The following is a 21,352-nucleotide window of genomic DNA, read 5'->3' as shown; positions in this document are numbered from 1 at the left end:
TATGTAGTCTTAAAAAATATTTTGAGAAAACGATACCATTTTCACATAAAGTATAGGTTACACAAATCATAAACTCTGTGTCAAAGCACACACACACACACATATATATATATATATACAGTATATATATATGCCTTTCTTGAGTCCAATAAAGCAGTAAAAATTGGTTCACTTTCACAAATACAATAAGAAATTGGTGCTTTTCATACATTATTTAAAAAAATCTGTGCTCCCAACAGCTATAAATCAAGTTTTTTTTTTTTATCATTTTAAAATACTCTCTGGTCCATTCTAACATCTGCTTCCCAACAATAAAAAACATATATGAAATTGCATGCAGCTTCTTCAAACTTATGCTTCCTGGTACAAAAGATACAAAAAAAACTGCACTGAAAGAAAAACAGTATAATCTGTAGAAGTCTTACCCAAATAAGTTTAATTTTGCAGGACCACACTGGTTATGACAAAAAAGTTTTAAGACTTTTTTTTTTTTAAAGTTAAACTTTTCAAAAACTTTTGAAAACTGCTAAAACTTGCACATTATTATTTCTATATTTAAAAACATTAGTTGATTCAGCATTTTTAGTCAATCTTGTCAGTTGGCTCTGGAACCACAGGCTGCAAACTCTTTTACTACACAAACTGTTCTCGTTTTAGTCCTAAAAATTCCAGTGCATTTCCAGCAAGCAAGTTGTCCTGCAAGAAAAAAGGAAAGAAATCAATCTACAGACTATATGAAAATAGTGTTTTCATTTCATTTAGATCTTTGTTCTTATATTTGAAATACTTGAAACTTCCTTTGAGTATTCTCTGTCATTTGCTTTGTACTGAAAATTATTTCCCACTTCCTGTGTGTGAAAGAGTGCTCCATAAATTAAAAGAAGGAGCATTTTAATACCTTCAGTTTTCCATCAAACTCATTCATTGACTCAATGAGTGACCCAGGTTCCAGCTCGCCAAGTGGGAATGGATAATCTGTTCCCAGCATTACTTTATCCTAGAAAACCAGTACAATCAAATTATATAAGAAATAATGAATGGCTTTCATTGAGAATAGTTGGGGATTGACTTCTAAAGGGTCCTGTGAGACATAAAAACTGTGATTTCTGGCATTAACCTGCATCTAAAAAATTCTAAAGCTATTGATTGAAATTATGGATACAGTCAATGACTGTAATGGAGTGTAGTCATATGGTGGAACTAAATTATCTTAAATCCCGATCATCACCTGTTTGATCTGTTTCAGATATATCGGATTAAAAACTTCACAGTTTCATCCTCACTGAAATAAGTTTCCTTAACAAACATTAATTTGTTCCTATCATATATGATGTAATATGAATGTGTGCCTGGTAGTTATTTTAGATTTAATTTAGTACATAACAGTGTGTGTAATTTTGTACTTAGAGTGTGTATGATGTAGATTTTACCGATTGCACCTCATGGGAAAGATATTCTTAATTTCACTGTACTTTTTCTATGTACATTGTCAAAAAAAGTATTCATGCATGTGGTCTAACAAAAATATAAAGCTGTGTGTCATCAACATGGACATGGAGACTTAACACTCACTGAAGTCAGGGAAGCATGGTGATTTTTTAAAATTTTATTATTGAAAGCAGCCGGAGTAAGGAGCCTTGAGGGACCCCAAATCTGATGTTTGTCTGCTCACATTCATAAATGCTAAAACATAGTTGGTATGACAAGTATGATTTAAACCAAATTACTACATTATGATATTAATCTCACCCACTTTTTCAATCTAGCAATCAAAATGTTATGTTACATTGGAGATGCAATAACACAAAGAACGAGTATTTAGCTCTCCTCCCCTATTACCAGTCTTAAATATCAGGATAGCTCAGTGCCAGGTGGAAACACATTGAATTAGGTTCAAAATTAAACTGACTTCACTTTAATAACTAATAAAGTGTTATTTTTATTACATACTCAAAGTCGATAATTTTACTTTGATGTTAATGGTAAAAAAAAACCATCTATATGTTAATGAAATGAGAAGTTCAAACTTACTTTTCCAATAACATCAACAAGCAGCTTCAGGGAGATTGGATCATGAACCAATGAGTCAGTGTAGAAAGAGCCCAGGTATTTACGTGGACTGATTGTGTTGTCAACTGCACACAGGTCAGGACGAACTTTGTGGCCGTGTTCGATTCGGCCAACAGTGAATGGAAAAGAGCCCCCTATGGGCAAATAAACAAACACATCAAGGTCAAACAAAAGCATAGAGAGGCTCCTTTAATGCCACACTAAGCACAAAGGAAATACTTAAAATATGATACTTCACAGTCTTATTCAGAGGTGATATTAATCTTATAAATAAAAGAAAAATTCAAGCTATCTGGTGTTGTACCTCCATGTGCAAAGCAGACTTTCAGTTTTGGAAACTTCTCAAAGATACCTCCAAATATCATTGAGCAAATAGCCATGGTTGTCTCGGTTGGCATGCCTTTCAGATAGAGGAGAGCAATTAAAAGAATAAAAAAACATACTGATCATAACTTATAAAGGGTTTTAAATTCAGTGGAATATTGATTAGGTTTTGTCAAACATACTGTCGAAACCCACTGTTTAGAAATGTAGTGATAATGATTTGCAATATTTTATCGTTTACTAAAGTTGTATTTGGTTGTTTCACATTGTTAACCAAACAATATCTCCTGTTTTTGCTCAGTCTCCTCACCCACCAGCCAGGGTAGCCAATACTTAGCCATCCTCCCATCTGTCTGCATGTCCCATGGGTGGACAAAAATGGAGCAGCCCAGCTCCTCTGCTGCCTGCATGCAAGACACATCCTGCAAAATCAGTAACGATGCTGCAAGAAAAGATGCAGTGAACGCGGAAATAATCTTATTTTCTGAGTGTGTTTTGATATTGTTTTATGTCTCACAGCATAGAAGGGAATGAGGTCCGAAGAGTTAAGGTCCCAGTTGTTAATGTGGGATCCGATTTGCACTCCGGGGAAGCCGAGCTCCTTCACGCAGCGCCTCATTTCCAGCACCGCCAGGTCAGGGGCTTGCATAGGCAGCGTGCCCAGCCCCACAAACCTCTTAGGGTGACTACGCACCGTCTGGGCCAAATCGTCGTTTAAAAGGACACAGAGGTCCAATGTGTCATGAGGTTTGGCCTACAGTTAAACAAAAAATTCAATTAAACTGTGAGACAGTGAAATCAAACAAGTTTGCAGTGACTTGCAAAAATATTCACACCACTGGAAAACATTGTAAAAGAAGTGTTGACTTTGGGTAAAACTATTAAAATTATAACTCCTTAAAATTACACCATGTATTATTTTTCTTCTACTTCATAATAATGCACTATTTTGTGTTGATTAATAACAAATAATTCAGGTTTGTTATTAGATGAATACTTTTTTCAGAAGGTGCTTAATGTGAAAGTGTTGTACAATCTGCTCCAGTTCTCTTACAAATATAAGAAGGAAATGTTCAGTTCTATTAGCAATGAGGCACAACATCTACTCTTTAAAATAAATTCACATATAACAGTGAGAACTGACCCAATAACTGAACATCACAGGAACCGTCGACAGGGCCTGAACAGTAACGCCTGCGGATCATAAACAGGAACATTATGGTCAAGAAAGATTAGGATGGAACAAGAACAAGTGCTGGGTCATTGATCCCTGTGAACACACCGTACTTGTCCATGTCTTTGATGCGAGCATTCGCATCCCAACAGTTTTCCTGAATCACCCGGAACAACTTTCCATCTTTCATCATGTTTGCTTCGCCCTGAAATGCAGCATGAACATCACCTACAACTTGTTGTGTGCATTTATGGTGGAGTATAACATGCAGTGCAGAGTTTTATGTTTCTGCATAGAGGTTTAGGATTTAACGTCATTTTAAGTATGACCACACGATGGCAGCAGTGAGCTCATTCTTTAAATGCTCTTTCTCTAGGTGAATCTGCATCCAAAGATCTCTAGAGTCCCCCTATATCTTTAAACACAAAAACAAATGTGCATCACTACGTCATTTTTGCTATTTTAAACAATTACAAATAAATAGAGTGACTTTCTGGTTAATAAAGTTTAACTTCCAGGTCATACAGCAGCTTTCAGTGTTTTCGGTTGTGCTCAAAGTGAATCATTCAGTGATGCAGTGGTATCATGCTGTGTTCTGGCCAGCATGAGGGGTGGATATGGTGGGGAGCTGCCAGTATGATCCTGCTGCGTTCTCAGCAAAGTAAGCATTTGAGACCTGTCTCTGTGCCCTTGTTTTATCTGTCTGCATATAAAAATGATTGATTCACCTTGCAGTGATGGTGCAGCTGAACAAACCCATCATAACCGTATCTCTGCAAGACATAAAAACATATGATTACTGATAGTCATACAGTTGGAAAACACTTTAATACACACACGCTCATTGAGAAGATTGCATCTGATCATTTTGGGCATGAATGTCAAATTAGTTTTGGAGTTTTTCGGGACACAATGACTGTAACTGCCTGAAACAAAAATAAAAAAACAAACGAATTGGGTCCGAATAAAATTTATTCTGAATCTTCTTTAATCCATATTAGTTTAAAAAATGGCATACAAGATTGTATACTGTATGGTTTCATACAAAGCATGTGATGTGATAGAGGTTCAATGTCCAAAGAAAAATTTATCAAACATCATTTGGATTCTATGTGTATTTGAGCCTGTCTGTATAGCTTTATCCCTGTGTGGATTGTAAGTCTAATTCTTGCTTTTAAAGCGGACTGAAACAGAAAATACATCTCAAATATATTTTTAAAACACCCAAGTTATGGTGACATTCATGCCCACTCTACTGTATGCTGTTCAATTGAAGATCTAAGTTATCTTGACAAAAGATCAGTGTGTGAACAGGTTTAGTATGACTTGCACAGCTCCTCTGAAAGCCCTTATCGTTTGTTCCATCTGTGGAGGTTCAGCAGTAGTCCTGCATCTGCTCCACCTTCTCAAAATAACTGCAAGTGAACGCCATCTGAGGCTGTTGATGCTTCTTACATACAAATGAAAGTGCAAGTGATCCATGTGAGCAGTGCAGCCAGTAAAGCTTCTTTTGACATCAGTGCAGATCAACTGTGCACTTTTCTGAATAACTCATTGGAAATGCAGATCCTCACAATCCAATATGTGAATATTCCCTTCTGTGTATAATAAATCTTTGCCTATGAAGTTTAAAATAACACTAAGTACAGCCTTATGCTTATGTAAAGCAACATTTAAATGCATATTTATCGTTTTACAAGTCTTGTTTTTAAAATTGAAAACCTATTAACACATTTACTACATAGCAGAATTTTATACAAATTTTACAATTATTCTGTGCTTTTTCTAAGGTTCTCTGTATAATTTTAAAGTAACTTATGCCAGTGTTGGCATTGGTAGGTGGAGTTAATTTAACACTAAGCATTTAAAAGAATAGTAAGAAAGAAGGTTGAAAGAAAGAACAATAAAGATTGTGGACGTTTTAGACAAAGCTGCAGACCATGCTCTGTGGCCTGCACATGTAGCAAATCATTAGCAGAGGCCGACAGACAGCGTAACAAAGACGTGAGAGCTGGAACAGATAAACCAAGGCCAGCTCTTATTGATTAAAGTTTAACCATCCACGGAGAGCACGGATTTATGGTGTGAGTTGTTAATCTCCTTGTAAAATGTCAGTGGGAAAACAAGATCAATTTTGTGTTCCTGTCACTTAATTCAACCTATAACAGCAGTGATACAGATACAGAAACATACACTAATTGGGATTTGAAATACTCAGCATGAGATTTCTATAGCATATTTTGTGGCTTTACTCACGTTGAGGCTTCAAGCTGTAAGACACTCCCTTGTGAGGTCATGTGTCAGAGCACCTACCTGCTTCAAGTCGGGCCATTCCTTTGGTAAAATATGATTATGAATATCAACCTTCATCCTTAAGTCTATTCCAACACAAGCTACCTTTCAAAAACTGTGCTAAGGCTCCCTTCCTGCCCTCAGTTGGAAATCAATGACTGGCAGGTGAATGACTGCTGGAACAGGCTGGTCATTTATTACCTACTCCCAATCTACTTAAAGTCAAAGCATTTGTATGACTGAACTGTAGTTTGGGATGTATGATTATAAATGTATATCTTTACTAGTATTAATAAACCTAAAAACATTGTTTGCATTGCAGCCACAGATTAATTTCAATGTTGTAAAGGGAGCATTTATGTTTCTGTGGGGATTAATTTGTGTATTGGAATACACAGTCTTGATGTTTACATCCCTAAATATTTCCTTGCTTTCGATAAAATAGACAAATAGAAAGAAACAAATAAAAGCAAAAAAAAAAAAGACTAACCAAATTTATAAATTTAATTGACAAGTTTGTAAACACAATAAAATATTTAAAATGAAAAAAAAAAATTATTATTACCCCCAGAAAATGTGAAACATCTACACGCACACTCTTTCCTATTTTGTAAAATGTTTATTTAGAAAACAATGAGTTACATATATCGTAACATGAGAGAACAACATTTATTGGGACATAAAGTCTGAAATGTGTGTGGTTCCTCTGATGCAATGCTGTTTTTATAGTACATGTATATTGAGACTAGTGGTGAGGACAACACAGTATTCTGTTACACCATGACCAGATAGATTACTTTTACATGATGTCATAGTCTAATTTTTTATTTACTTTCTTAGCCATTTATGCCACTGACCAACTATTATTAAAATCTATGACTGCTACTTTTAGTGAGATTCTATTGTGAACATTCAATACAATAATTCTATTTAAAAAAAACAGCAACAAAAAACAGGAAAAGTGCTAATAATTTGTTGCTATATTTATGTTTAAAATTATTAGTTAGCTCTCTAACTAACTAAGGATTAGTTAGTTATTAGTGGAAGGTCTAAAGAGCCATTTTCAGATCTATTCTATCTACTTCATTTAAGTCTGCTCTTGTTACAGAAGTCCATGTATTTTCATGCTTATTCATGGAAAACTGTCCCCATTTAACAACATTAATAACCATTGGCCTGTTAAAAAATGACTAAATGAAGCCTTGTCACTGATAAATGTCTTATTTAACACTTCAGACGGCTGCTTACTGACACAGTAGTAGTTGATTGCAACTCACATGCTGTTCAGCCACTTAGTGGTTTTTTCATGTGCCTGATGCCACCATCTCATTAGTGATGGCTACAAACTTCAAGAAGCCAGAGGCAATGGATGAAAACAATCCTCACTTTATTTTGGGGGAAAGGTTTTCTGTCCTGTCACAGAGGAGCTCATTAGAAGTTAAAATAAACTTTCCAAGGATACAGAACGAAATTAGACAGGGACACGGTGTATCAGCTGTTCTGCGTCATCATTCAATTTATGAGATCACGGTTCACATTTAGTCCATGCTTTGTGACATGTGGTCTTTTGCTGATTTGTAGATAAACAAAAAGCAGGAATGACTACTAGGGTTCTCTTTGAAAGCCTGTCTGTTTATCTAGGATATATGGATATTTTAAAAGGAATGCAAGTACATGGCTGGCTTTCACCAGAAACATTTTCTGGTGAAAACCAAATAAGAACAGCTCATATAATACTACAGTGCTAAAATTATACTCTAATCTATATGAAACCAAATAGGGGTGTAGTAATGGGTTTAAAGATGCCTCAGAATAATTTTAAATCAGTTCATTGTACTGTACAATAAGTCTTCAAGTACAGGAGACTCATCTCACTTTGTTGGAAGTTAAACCAAATATCACTGAAAAAGACTTGAGCTTCTGTTGACATTGTTGTTGCGGCATCTCCCTCCACTGGGTTGCCACAGAACAATAGTCTCCTCATTTCCACTGCTGCGTGCACACAGACTTGGCAGATGTTTTAAGTTGGATACCCTTCTTGAGACAACCCCTGTTGTTGCCCTAAGAAAGGAATGTGATTCAAAGAAAAAAAAATGTGGGAGGTCCTAAGAAATTTCTTTCCACTGTTGCCACATGCTACAATCAGCTTTACTTTCTTCCCTTAACTTTATGTAATCAACTGCCTTAGATTTCACTGTATTTTAATAAGGATTAAACTGCGCAGTATGTAACTGAATCACAATTATCAATATAAATGGAGCTGATTCAAACATGAATTTGATTGAGATTGAATGCGGTCAGCAAATTCTGTTAAAAGCCAAAGTTTTTATTGGCATGAGTCAGATTTAAATCTCAAGTAGAATAAATTTGCATTTTTCTCTCTTTTTTAACTGGATTTATCTTTTGATGGGTTTTTCTTTTGCCAGTTCTTCTTGTTATTATTGTTGTGAAATCACAAAAATGCTAATTAGTTGTAACTGCTGTTGGCATTAGCTTTTTTAGAGAACTTGAATTAATTTGCAAATGAAAATGAACTTGCCAACAAATAAAACCATCCAATCCTTCATCGTGTGCAAATGTTCAAACTTGTTTTGTCCGTTTATGAATCTCATTTAAATAGTTTTTCTGCTGAGCAACAAAAACATTTCAGCATGTATTTCATAAAAGGTTCAAAAGAATCATGACTATCCCGAATTAAAAGAAATTTATCATCCTTTCCTAATCTGAAAAATTAAAAACAATTTTAGAGAAACCACAGTTTGATAGTCGTAAACATCTTTGGCCTGATCAGGCTTAATACTTGGACAGTCTTTTTATCAGAAATAATGTATTACACTTGTTTTTTTTTCTAGGGAAGCACCTGGCTGTGTGTTGGAATACATCCATTCTCAGAGATTCAACCCTCTTGTTTAGACTTGAGGTGATGTTGAGGCTTCTGGAAGTGCCACCATTTTTCTTATCAGCTGGAACAGTATGTTCTTAGAAGCGTCACAATTTAAACCTGAAAAAATAATGGTTCAATATGTTGTTAAAAACACCAAAATTAAATACATTTATGCCTCTGACAAAAGAATGCAAATCCCTGACAGAGGCTGTTTGTTGTTTTTTGTCAAAGCAAAGTTCCTGCAGAGGCTGAGGCACATTTACATTAACAACACCTTAGGAAATAATATCACAGTTATGCAATCTCACTTCCTGAAAACAGTGCATGAATTTACCACATCAATGTTGTGAAAAACTGTGAAAAACTATAAGTGCCAACTTTACTTCAGTAGATAAGTTTGGCAAAGATAATATTTATTTCTAGTTTAATCTTAGTTTGATTTGGACGGTTCTATTTTTGTATAAATATTTTACATGATTATTTAGCAATATCAGTTGTCAAAATTCTGAGAGGTACTATCCTTTTTTACAAGTTAAGTTTATGTCATGTCATGTCATGTTATTACTCAAGAGGAGTCAAACTGGATTCATATCTCTTTGCAAGCTGTAGACTAAAAAGCTTATTTAAAGTGAGAGCAACAGAAGATTTTCATGTTATTATTCTGTGTGCAAAAACGAACTTCTCTTGAAAAGGATTTTGCACACAATAGAAATCACATCATTTTCATCAATTTCTACAAAACTACATTTTCCAATGTAGTTGTTGTTAAGTAGGTGTATTGGAATATTGTCAAAAAAATTAAATAGGCTTTGCTTTACAAAACAATAGCTGCAGGTAACCATGTTGTGCATTCTTGTGAATCTTTGGTACCACAATTTTTCCTTCTACTAAATTGGTCATAAGTAGCCCTGCTTCTTATCTCTTTAGCAATCATGTGATTGTGTTACATTTCAGTATTAAAAAAAAAAATCCAAATGATTGATTATGTGATGAATCTAGATAACAAGACTTTAGTTTGTGAACAAAAAAAAATAAGTTTTTGATTAAATTTAGCACATTTTGTGGCATTCTACCCAGATAAGGAGTTGTTTATGAGGCGCAAACACCTCTTGGTTGGCTGTGCTCCATGCTGACTCTGTGTTTCCTGCTCATAGTTTGGTTAGGGCTCATGTTTGTGCTGGCACATAAAACTCTCCCATATGACTTGCGGTTTGCAGGTGGCTCGTGTATTGAAACCGTGGAGCCAGAAATATTAAACCAAACATCATTTTAATTGTCTGGTCTTCCTATGCAAAATGACCCAAAGTAGATAATTACTTATTAGGGTTGAGTTCTGCCTCAGAACGGGGATCAGATGCCGAGTTATGAGAGGAGGAGAGAAAGAGGAAGAGGAGGAGGAGGAGGGGAACCAACTTACTGGCACCGCCTGCCAGATTCACAGCAGATCTGAGCTTATCGCATCATCGCATCTAACCATAAATTACTGCTTCAGCCAGACAAGGGGGTCTTCACTGAGCCTGCACGGCTGACATCTCAACGAGGGAGTTACTTCTCTTCTCATGCTTTAGAGATAAACCCTTATTTTACCTCTTATCTTCCTTGATCACCATCTCTTCTCTCAATCTCTCTTCGGAGCCGGTGGTATATTGGACGCGCTGGATGGCCGCTGCACCTAACGGACCGGTGTGAATAGTTTTCTTTCTTTATTCCCCCCCTCCATCCAGCCTCATCTTCATTTTTTCCTCTGACTCCAAGAGACTGAGCACAAAACAGGAGCAGAAGCAATGGAAGACCAGGTGACCCAGGAGTCCTGCGCCGTCCCGGAGCCGACGGTTGTGGATCCCTGGCCGGCCACAGTGCGGAACGGCCAGTGCGCCGCGGATGGCTTCACCAACCACCAGCAGCAGCAAGCCAAGACCCCCACAGAGCCGGAGTCTTTCACAGTCAACCAGGAGATGAAGATTACTGACAATGTGGACGGAGAAGGTAACTTTTTACGTTTGGATATTTAACTGGCTTTAAAAGTTGTTGGATTTCTGTTTGGGTGGGATGTCTGTGTTGGGGTGTGCGTGAGTGAGCGAGAGGTAGAGAGAGAGAGAAAAGAGGGGGGTGAGGGGAGCGTATGACGGAGACAGGATGGTTATTTTTATCCATGCCAGATATTTTCGGTGTGTTCTTTGAATAATGTATGATAGTCAGACATCAGCAAGATTCACAGTGGAGCAGTGCTACACATGGAGTTTAAAGCTTTAAAAAAGATTTAGTCTAGCATTTCATTCATTCATTCATTCATTCATTCATTCATTCATTCATTCATTCATTCATTCCAGCTATTTTAGTCAGATTTAGCCTAGGATGTGAGTGTAGAGCGGCAGGTATCAGTGGAAATCATGCAGGGACCCGGCCCCAGCCCCAGCCTTCCCTTAAGGATGGATTCTGGTACCAGTCACATGCACAGACCAACCCTCACACCTGCATTTGCATTTTCTTAACCCCTTTAGTGCATCTGCATTCATTCCTTATCTAACTGCAAACTACAGTGTGTTATGAAGGGATTTAATGTGAGACAGCAACACAAAATGGTGCATAATAATGAAGTGGAAGAAAAACGATGCATTGCTTTCAATTTTGTTTTCCACAAATGAAAATCTGATAATTGCGCAATTGCATTTATATTTAGTCTCCTTTTACTCCTGTACCCTTAAATAAAATTCAGTAAAGCCAGCTTTGCGGCTTGGAATTTCAGCTCCCCAAGAATATTTACAAATAGGTGAATTTTTCACAAATAATTTCAACTTGAGTGAATTGTTGCTGACCCACCACTAGGTGAGGTTCCACTGTTCCACTGAGGCTCATGTAATCTGTTGACATTAGTTATGTTTTTCTGTATTGGGACGGGTAAATACAGGGCGTCCCTAGAAAAAGACCTGTCCGGCTGCTAAAGACTTTCAGATTACAGTGGAGGTTCATCTTACAGCAGGACAATGACCATCAACATAAAGCCAGAGTAGCAACAGCGTGATTTAAATTAAAATATTCATTTGTTAGAATGGTCAAATCAAATTGTGGACTTAAATCCAACTGAGAATATTCTGCAATCTTTGAAAATTGGTTACTTAAAGTTGATAAAGCTGCTGAAACATTGCTTAACTTCCTCAAACCATTCTCTGTTTTATGTTTGCTATTAGAAAGATGTGAATCTTAGTCTATCTTACACTGCACTGGAGACAGGGTACACCTCTGACAGGCCACCGATCCATCAGATGCCTAAAAAGAAAAGCAAACCCTCAGATTTTCTTTATTTAGACTTCTGGCTTAGAAAAATATAGTGCCTACTAAATCTAAGACATCTGACAAGACTGACTCTGCCCCTTCACCTGCAGGGTTTTCTCAGTTTAGGCTAGATGGCCTAAACTTCATGCAGTATTATATTTGAGACTTTGATTATAGTTACTTTTAATGTATACACACTACTAGCTTCATTGAAGCTGAGAAACTTGGATGAAGCTGATATTGATGATATTTTCTAAAAATATTTACCCCTGATCAATTATTGCACAATATATGGGATATAAAAATATGATAATTAAATAGCAGATTCTTGTTTAATAACATCCTAACCCATCCATCTGACTGTACTGGGATTTCAAAAACTACATCAAGCTACAAAGTTTTATTTTGACCCATGCACCATTTGAAAATGACAAACATTGGGATTACTTTACATTATCCTGTGAAGAGATCAAATCCAAATTAATTTATTGCAAAGAGATTTATTAGAAGGTATCGACTCTGAGAAAACTAATTTACTCTAGAGTTTCACTCTGGCAAAAAATTATGAGTTAACCTAATTTATATAAAGTAATATTATATACATGAGTGAAGCTGTGCAAAGCTCCAGATTAAATTGCTACTATCGATTTCATTAGCAGAACAATTTATATAAAGGAGTGACAAAGTAGTAGCTCCCTCCAAAGAAAAATATGAAGCCATTATCAACTTGTAGCTAAAGGTTGCCACTAAAAATATTGCAGCTTTCAGAATAGTTTTCCTGATCATCGAGAGCCAGGAGCCTCTTTTCCTGAGGAGGGAACTACAGAATGTTGTTGCCAACATTGCAGAGTTTACAGTACCAAATCAGATTGGTGGCAGCAGAGAAAGCAAGAGAAACATCAAGGACTGGTTTGATTTTGCAGCAAGTGGAAGGATGAACAACAGAAGACTTGTGTAACATATTTTCTCTGTTGAATTGTCTTGATTGTTTGAGAAATCTGAAATACCATTTGGCCACCAAAGAAAATAGCGTTATTTGTCCAGCAGTGAATAATCTGGTAAAAATCCGTGTGTGGTCTTGCTTCTTATCCAAGAAAGCAGACAATTCTGCCCAAGAACAGTACCATGAGTGGAGAAGAATCAAAATGTCATCCAAGGCGTCTTCCAATGATCCAAGAACAGTTTGGTGATTATATGTGGATTTCTCAGTGTGACTGAGGGTGTTTTTACACCTGACAGGCTGGTAGACTCGATTCGATTGGGGACCAAATTGCAACTTTTGTACATTTTCAGCAGGAGCGGTGTGCTTTCCCTCTGCATTTGTCATACGATTCCAGACTTCTTGAAAAACTTGTTCACCTCCAAACCCTAACCCTTTTTTCTTCACAAAATGTAAACATCAATGGAGTAGTGTCAGATTTTAGTGGTTGTAGGATTTCTCTTTTGTCTTTGGTAAAAGACCATGACCCATTTCTCTCTTTCGAACTAGACTCAAGGGTTTGCTTTGGTTGTGCTTACCCAGAATGTCCTGCGTTATAGTCCACTACCAGCTTCTGGAGCTGCCTCCGGTCTGCTTGCATTCACATGTTTATTCGCACCATGCCAGAGCTCACTTGAACCAAACCAAGATCTTTTAGGTAAACTAGAGTCCACATCAGAGTTTGATTATCCATTCACACCTCCACAAACAAACCAGACTTTCTAGACAAATGAACTTGAGTTCAATTGAAATTGATTAAACAGGGCAGATGAGAAAGCATCCAGATCCGTGTCAAATGGCAACGGTGACCAAACAATGCCATTTTGGACCTGTGGCCAGGAAACTCCCTAGATTTCAACCTCGATGAGAACCTGTGGTCAGTTCTCCAAAACCAAGTAGAGATGTTAACAAATCAGATCAACTCAATACTTTGTAGAGGTTGACACCAAACCTTCTTTTTATTCTTAACTCTTTTACAGTTTCTAATAAGTTTTCTTCCAGGATCGCTCTGTATTTATCTTCATCCACTCTGAAAATGTCTACTGTGACTTCTATATGACGTGCTGCAACCTATAAATAGGGAAACTTCCTTCAGCAGCTTTCTTTCAACAATTGATTGTTTCTTGCTGCTCTTCTATTTTGTTGATATTTTTTTTAAAGATGCAAAACAATATCTAATTTTCTTCATTTTCATAATACACTGCTTTAGTTGGCCTATCTCAGAGAATCCCAATAAAATGGCAGAGTTTGTGGATTCAATATGGCAAAATATGACTATAATCACAATTGTTTTTGCAAGTCATTGCAAATAAAAACAACTTAGCATAAAAATGTTGAGAAATTCCTCTGACATAAATATGGCAAATTCAGTTAATAAAATCTTATTTATTGTTCCAACTATTCATGGTAAGTTAATTTTAATCAAGGTTTTGATTAGTTTTCTTATTTTTGCAGAAATGTAAACAATGTCACAAACTTCTCTGGAGTTTTTTTAATTACTCTTGTCTCAGTGAAATTAATTCATCATGTTGACCTGATGTTCTTTTATTTTGGGTAAAGGTGTGACAAAGACAAAATGCCTACACACACACACACACACACACGCATGCTTGCGCTCAGAAGAGTATGCAGAAACCTGTGCATGAGTCACAGAGAGATGTGGGTTGTGAGGAGATGTCGAACACATGCCTTCTGTCTGTTCTCCTAGCCAGGAATCATGTGAGCAGAGTGATTTACCACGCTGTCTCACTTCCCCTATCTAACACAGACACACCCACGCACACACACGCTGAGGTTGGACAGTTTAAATTTTACCAAGTTTATATCTTCTCAATGAATTTTCAGCTTCCTTGTGGAGTCTATCACCAAAATAGTCTTAACTATTTCAAGAATAACCTTTATTAAATCTTGTCTATATAAGTGAAAGAAGAGAAGCTTGGTGTTACAAATGGTCTAGATCAAATAGTTGATAATAAAGTCCGTATTTAAGGTGTTCAGCATCTTTATTTGAAGTATAACTTAAGTATATTTGACAAAAAAGTTATATTTTCTTTGCCTGGAAAACAACATGTTCAAATACTGTAACATGACTCAACAATGTTATAAAAAAATGCCTCCATTCTTACATCTAACAAACCAAAACTTAGCTTTAGACAATGAAAAGATCATTTGAGTGCCATCATAATGATGAGAGTCTCTTGTAATTTTTCTGTTTTCCCAAAATACATAATCCAAGCAAACAGGTTGTTTTTTTAAACACTAAACTTGGGGGCCTTAAATGGCTTTTGCAGATATCAGTGGTACTTTTGCAATTACTGCTTTTTGTCAACATTGTTCGTTTTTCACATTGATCAACATTTTTATATCACTTTTTTAAAAATCCAGTCTTTTTGGCTACACATCTGTCTGTCCATCCATTCATCCATCTTCTTTTTCACTTTTTCTTAAAAATACAATAAAAATTAAAAAATGTGTTTACTGACAAGAAAAAAAATGCAAGACCCCTGAGAGCAAAACAAAAGGTGACTGTTTTTATTATTTGCTGATCAGGTTGTTGCCTCAGAGAACAATCACCAACATACTAAAATCCCTGACTTGTCATTCTACACTCCCAGTAATTTGACTAACAATATACAGTTGTAGTCAGACCACATTTGTTATGGTTTTTGTCTATGTATTTCACTCAATTGAAGGTATTTTTGCCACTTAAACTAAAAAATGGTTATACAAGAAACAACAATGACAAGACACATAAGAAAAAGAATCAGAAGTTATAGGTTTCATTATTTTTAATTGCATTTTTTTTCTGTGTGCTCCAGCAGTATCAACAGTTTGGATGATGCAGCTTGTTTTCTTTTTTCAGAAAACATTTTCTTTCTGAATGATAAACAATGATACACAGCACTGATTTAGCTTTATCCAAGGATGTATCGCCTTTATTAAAAAAAATGCAAGTTTAATAAGACATGCAGGTTAAGAAATTCTTTGCTTTTGACCCCATGAGCTACTCCACAGGGACAATTCAGTTATTAGAGAAAATTAGGATAAAATTCAATAATGTGTGGATGGTAGACAGTTTTCATTAAAAAAAACAAAAAAAACAAAACAATGCATGAGCAGCTATTGAGCAGGCAGCTGGCAGATCAAGTTAGGTTTTATGAATGTGGTGTGCTTTGAGATGTTGCATCAGAGCTGTTACACAGAAAAACAGTAATCAAAGTGATCTGGACAGCCCACATCTATAGGCTGGTACAACTGCTGGTTGCCATGGAGATTCTGGACGCAGGTTATCCTGCTGCTGGGGGTAAAAGTTCTGCCGGTGCTTTTTGACTGACTTCATCTCAAGGAAGATGCTTATTCATCAATATTTTTTAACAAGAGAAACTCTATTTCATTTCTGTCAATATTATTTAGATGTTACATTACTTGCTAGCTGTCCTGTGATTTTCTAAATCAAGGAAGGCACATATTGAAATGTTTTGTTTTAAATTCGTAGCTCCACACTCATCTGACTGGTTTTGTCCTGTTTTCGTGGTTCCACTAACAATGTGTGATACAAATTTCAGGATACAATGATAGCCAACAGCATTAAAATCTCCTGGATGTAAAAGTTCAAGCTCTTGAATAATTCATGACTCTGCAGAGCCATCCTCACATTTCATGACACGGAGCTGCTGGCTGTTAGGAATCTGGGCTATTTAGTCTGTGACTTCAGGCAAGGACTTTTCTCAAACACAATAGGTGGACAAAACGATTAGAAAATTCATCCAATTCATTTTTGACAATTATTCTTCCTTAGCTAAATCTTTGTTTACTCTGGTAGACTGTTCAACTAAAGTTTTTTAGATAAAAGATAATGAATTTTGATACAAAGTGGGCCTGGGAACAGAATGGACTTCATGTATGGGATCCCCTTGGGTTGACTAAGTACTATCGATATTGGGAAAGCCATTTGAGCACCATATGTGCAGTCATGAATATTTTATGGGGACACCCAATCAGGTATTAAGTTCTTCCAAAGGAAATGCTCAAAAGTTGGTGTCCAATCTTTATTTTCACCAATTCATTGCTGGGAAAGAAAACAAAGATTATCAACATAAATGTATGTTCTGTTTTAGGGAAATGTTATCTCCGAATTGCTACCATTTTAAACAAAATAACTCGGCACTTCTTGTGGCCATCTACCAGTCTAAGGAAATGTTGCCCTACCAGTGAATTTTTCATGCTGGATGTACTGGTGTGTTTTGGGTCACTGTCATATTGTAGGATCAATCTTGCTTCATCTACAGTACTTGAGCTGGTCAGGTGCTGCTGGACCAAAAAGAATCCCAAAGCTATAATATTTGCAGACCATTTCTCAGTTGGCATGAAATCATTTTGATAGAAAGTTGCTTTTGATGTCTCTCAAACGTGTCCATTATGAATAAAAGTTAACAGAAAGAACAAATCAGAACCAAAGTAACCCCCAACATGCTGCCACCATAAGCGGTTCAATTTGGAAAATGCAAAATACATTTCTTTCTTGTATTTTTACAAAAGAAAAAGGTATATACATTTCCATATATATGTACAGTTCAGACCAAAAGTTTGGACACACCTTCTCATTGAATTCAATGAGAAAGTGTGTCCAAACTTTTGGTCTGTACTGTATATGGAAATATATACTTCCATATTTCCATATATGAGATACAGAGAAACATATCCTGTAACATTTTAATTGGACAGTGGGTTTCTGCTTGATCTCAGAAGGGTGTTATCACAAATTAACCTGCAACTAAAGTGTAACCTTTGGACACTCCTGAAGCCACATTTCTTGTCTCTTTCTTACTAATATGGCTCCCATACTGTAGGTACATTATGGCTGGATGATTAAAAATGCCATAATAGATTTATACAGGTGAACTCTAATATACTGTATTTTGGAAGTCTGCAGAGGTTGGTATAATTTCTTATCTGATCCCAAACTCAACTCTGATTTTCTGATTTACAGTACTATCAAACTGTCAGTCAATCACATGAACATTTTTAAGATAAACCCCCGTTCCCACAAACAAACGTTCTTTCTTGTATAAAGGAGATGGATAGATTGAATCATTTCTTACATTTTCTGAGGGCGCCTGATATGATCACCAAGTGACACAAAATCATGACTCTCTTGAACACACACGAAGAAAAACAGAAGCGTCCCTGTAACATTGTTTGTGTATGTTTTCTCTTTGCAGGTCTTCTTGAGAGCAGCATGCGCCTGAAACCCCACGAGGCTCAGAACTACAGGAAGAAAGCTCTCTGGGTCTCCTGGGTCTCCATTGTGGTCACACTTATCCTGGCTGTAGCAGCTTTCAGTAAGCATTTAAAACAAATGTCATTTAAATCTCTAGTAAGAGCACATATGGAGCCATAAAGTGACTCTGCTGGGTATTTCTGTTCAACAGTAATTAGTTTTTAGGAGCAGATGATTTCCCAATTCCCATTTGATAAAAAAAGACTGTTTTATCCAAATGTGCTTTTTTTGGCTGCAAAACTGCTTTGTATATTGTCTTAAAGTAGGAGATACTTTGATATGTTGTATTAGAGCATATACGTTAAATTTGGATGAAAACGTATTTGACCCTTTAAAAAATATTTTCTATTTTTGGGTCAACCCAGTTTTAATACCAGAGATAAGAAGCCTGAGTAATGGTAGTTTTCAAGTGCTTATTTGATGCATAAAGGCAAAAAAGCCATTCAAAACAACCTGATGGCCTAGTCAAAGGTCAGAATTAAACTGAAAAGCTGTTATACGACCTCAAACACTCAGTGTGGCTGAATTAAGTAATTCTGCAAAGAATAATGGGCCAAAACCTGTCCACAGCAATACTGATGAAGGGAGCAAACACTCCCCCCACACCCCCTAATACCAGGTTGGTTTGGATAATGTTTTTCTAATAACAAAAGAAAATAATCATTTGAAAAACTCTGTTTACTCAGATTATCCTAGTCAGATATTAAAACATTTCTTGTTTGATTTGATAGACCACTTTCAGGTAGTTGAGTCTGGATATAAATTTGGGTTCATCTAAATGTTCTGGCAGAGAACTGGAAAAGTTTAATGCAACCAGTTTGTCTGGAGCCCTTTGATTATTAGCTTGCTAATTAGTTGTCCCAGGAAGATTTTCTTTAAACATTTGTAGCAACAACTACGTTATTACAATTTTAACAATTGTTTCCAAAATGACTTCTTATTGGTTTGGTTTTGAGTTAGATTTAGTCTTTCTTAAAATCTTGCTTTGGTTTTGTCTTTGGATTGGTCTTGAGTACAACACTAGGTTAAGGTGGCGTGTGTGTTGGCGTGTGTGTGTGTGTGTGTTATAAAAACTTATGACAGCAAAGAGCATGTGCTTTTTCTCGCATTGATGCAATGAAGGTCAGCTGTTGACAAAATACTAAATGAATGAATCATATCCATCTTTAAGCTGATATATGCTAGGGCGGAAAACATGAGTTAAAATTTCACATGTTTGTTACAAAACAGTAGAAAGAAAAACATTAGCTCAGTTCTGTATCAGGCAGTTCTCCTGGAGGAAACTGAAACTTTAAGCAAAATGTTAAACTACAGCCAGAAAACAAATCAAGACTTTTCTTCCATAAAAAAAGATTATGAGTTCTTTCTTTTTCCCTTTTCAGTTCTACTTTTAATTGTAATTTGATCTGATTAAGGAATTGTTTGATATTAGAAACTTGAAAAATATCTCACTAACCCTACCTAGCCTTTAATCTATTGAACATATTTTTTTTTATAACACTTCTTCATATTCTTCTAGACAGTGTTGAGTTTTGCTTTAGGAGATTTTTTTCTCTGCACAGTAACTCAGTGATCATATGGATGTTGTGACAGGATGCAGCAGCAATTTCAACATATTCAGTTGCCTTGTGATGTCCGGAGTACAAGGAAAGAAATGCAACTTTGTAGTCATGGGTAAGAATCATGACAAGATATAAGAGGAATTAGAGGATCTGAATCTAAGAGAAAGGTGTAAAGAGTAAGTGGGTACCAAATTTTAAATAGTGTTTTTGATATGAAAATTAATCTGGGTACATCAGCCAAACAGCATTAAAATTTCTCTTAGATTCACTATTGGCTGATTCAGCCTAACACTTCATTTATTTGAATATTTTAAGTGAAAGAGAAAGTCTGTTTCTGGGATTGTTTTAAATAAGAGAACGTTCTATAAATTAGGATGCATAACACATGAAACGCTTGTCAAAACTACTCAGAAGTATTGTTGAAAGGCAGCATCTTAACTCAGACAATGAGAAATCATATCAGTTTTTTTACAGAAATAAATATAGAATTTATAAGTTACTGAAACACATACAGTTTTCTGACTTCCTGCTTTGAACAGTATTTTTTTTTTAGATCTAGGTTGTTTACTTGTGCAAATGTATGTGGCTCTCAATAGACCTGTGCTGTGTTTGCACATGTAAACTCGACTGTGGTCTGCAGCTTAACTCACATTACTTTTAAAGAAGTTTAAACTGCATCAGGTTGAATTAATGTTTATAAATCGATCAGTTTCCAAACTTCAACAAAAACTTAAGGAGATTTCTTTATATTCCTTAGAATTAAGAATTTCTTGTCAGAACAATACAAACTCTAATCTACATATTACTACTTAAAAGGGGAACTAAATCACAGGTGTCAAACTCCAGTCCTCGAGGGCCTGCAGTTTTTAGATGTGCCACAGGTACAAAACACTGGAATGAAATGGCTTAATTACCTCCTCCTTGTGTAGATAAGTTATCCAGAGCCGTGCTAATGACCTAATTATTCTATTCAGGTGGGGTACAACAGAGGCACATCTAAAAGCTGCAGGACACCGGCCCTTGAGTTTGCAAATTCAAGAGGGAAAGCCTGACATCCATCTATTGGAGCGACACTCTCCAGTTTATTCTGGAAGATTTCAATGGGATTTCTGGTCATCAGGGAAATATGGTGAGGTCTTGTTCTGCGTAGACTCCTTTTTATTCATTATAGTAGGCAATGACTAGATCATCGAACATTTCTTTAATGTTTCAGATGTGAAAGCAGATAGGGAATGGCTCCAAGGTGGGTACAAATGGTTGCATTGTTGTTATTTTTCTGCCTAAATAAGTCAGGTCTGAGATGGCGCTTGGCAACATGATCAAAACCCCAAGGAGAGCTCTTTCCAATCAAACTGATGCAGACAGACAGACCTTAGAAGAACATGAAAAGGAAGCAGACAGGAAAACAGAGAAAGAGAATGAATGGAGGTGTAAATATGCTCTCAAAGAGTCACAACTGCAGGACTGAAAGGATGAGACGGGGCATCGAGTGAGTCAAGTAAAATATTAATCC

The 21,352-nt window shown here is 36.2% G+C and overlaps 2 protein-coding genes across 2 annotated transcripts in view; one reads left to right on the top strand and one right to left on the bottom strand.

Moving 5' to 3' along the window:
• Positions 1 to 415: 415 nt before the first annotated feature.
• Positions 416 to 6,023, bottom strand: acmsd (aminocarboxymuconate semialdehyde decarboxylase). Its single transcript, XM_032566787.1, has 10 exons — positions 5,882 to 6,023; positions 4,297 to 4,341; positions 3,677 to 3,773; positions 3,539 to 3,588; positions 2,912 to 3,148; positions 2,705 to 2,798; positions 2,375 to 2,470; positions 2,032 to 2,204; positions 899 to 997; positions 416 to 696 (listed from the first exon to the last, which is right to left on the bottom strand). Exons 1-10 carry the CDS (start codon positions 5,936 to 5,938, stop codon positions 634 to 636), a joined length of 1,011 nt encoding a protein of 336 aa, XP_032422678.1. The 5' UTR covers positions 5,939 to 6,023; the 3' UTR covers positions 416 to 633.
• Positions 6,024 to 10,149: 4,126 nt separating this feature from the next.
• Positions 10,150 to 21,352, top strand: part of LOC116723024 (transmembrane protein 163-like) — a 53,681-nt gene continuing 42,478 nt past the window's right edge. Inside the window, exons 1-2 of the mRNA XM_032567538.1 lie at positions 10,150 to 10,730; positions 18,219 to 18,338. Coding sequence (XP_032423429.1) covers positions 10,529 to 10,730; positions 18,219 to 18,338 — 322 coding nt within the window. The 5' untranslated portion in view covers positions 10,150 to 10,528. The remainder of the gene's footprint in view (positions 10,731 to 18,218; positions 18,339 to 21,352) is intronic.

This window comes from Xiphophorus hellerii, chromosome 7 (genome assembly GCF_003331165.1).
Source record: "Xiphophorus hellerii strain 12219 chromosome 7, Xiphophorus_hellerii-4.1, whole genome shotgun sequence".
Classification (NCBI taxonomy): Eukaryota; Metazoa; Chordata; class Actinopteri; order Cyprinodontiformes; family Poeciliidae; genus Xiphophorus; species Xiphophorus hellerii.
The sequence above is the reverse complement of the archived record's forward strand: the minus strand, read 5'-3'. Positions and strand labels throughout refer to the sequence as shown.

Coding starts and splice junctions, on each gene's coding strand:
- acmsd (XM_032566787.1), bottom strand. CDS start 5,938: ATGAAGGTTGATATTCATAATCATATTTTACCAAAGGAATGGCCCGAC. Junction 3,589..3,676: donor CAAAGACATGGACAAGTACG/GTGTGTTCACAG, acceptor TATGATCCGCAG/GCGTTACTGTTCAGGCCCTG. Junction 2,799..2,911: donor ACCTCATTCCCTTCTATGCT/GTGAGACATAAA, acceptor TCTTGCATGCAG/GCAGCAGAGGAGCTGGGCTG.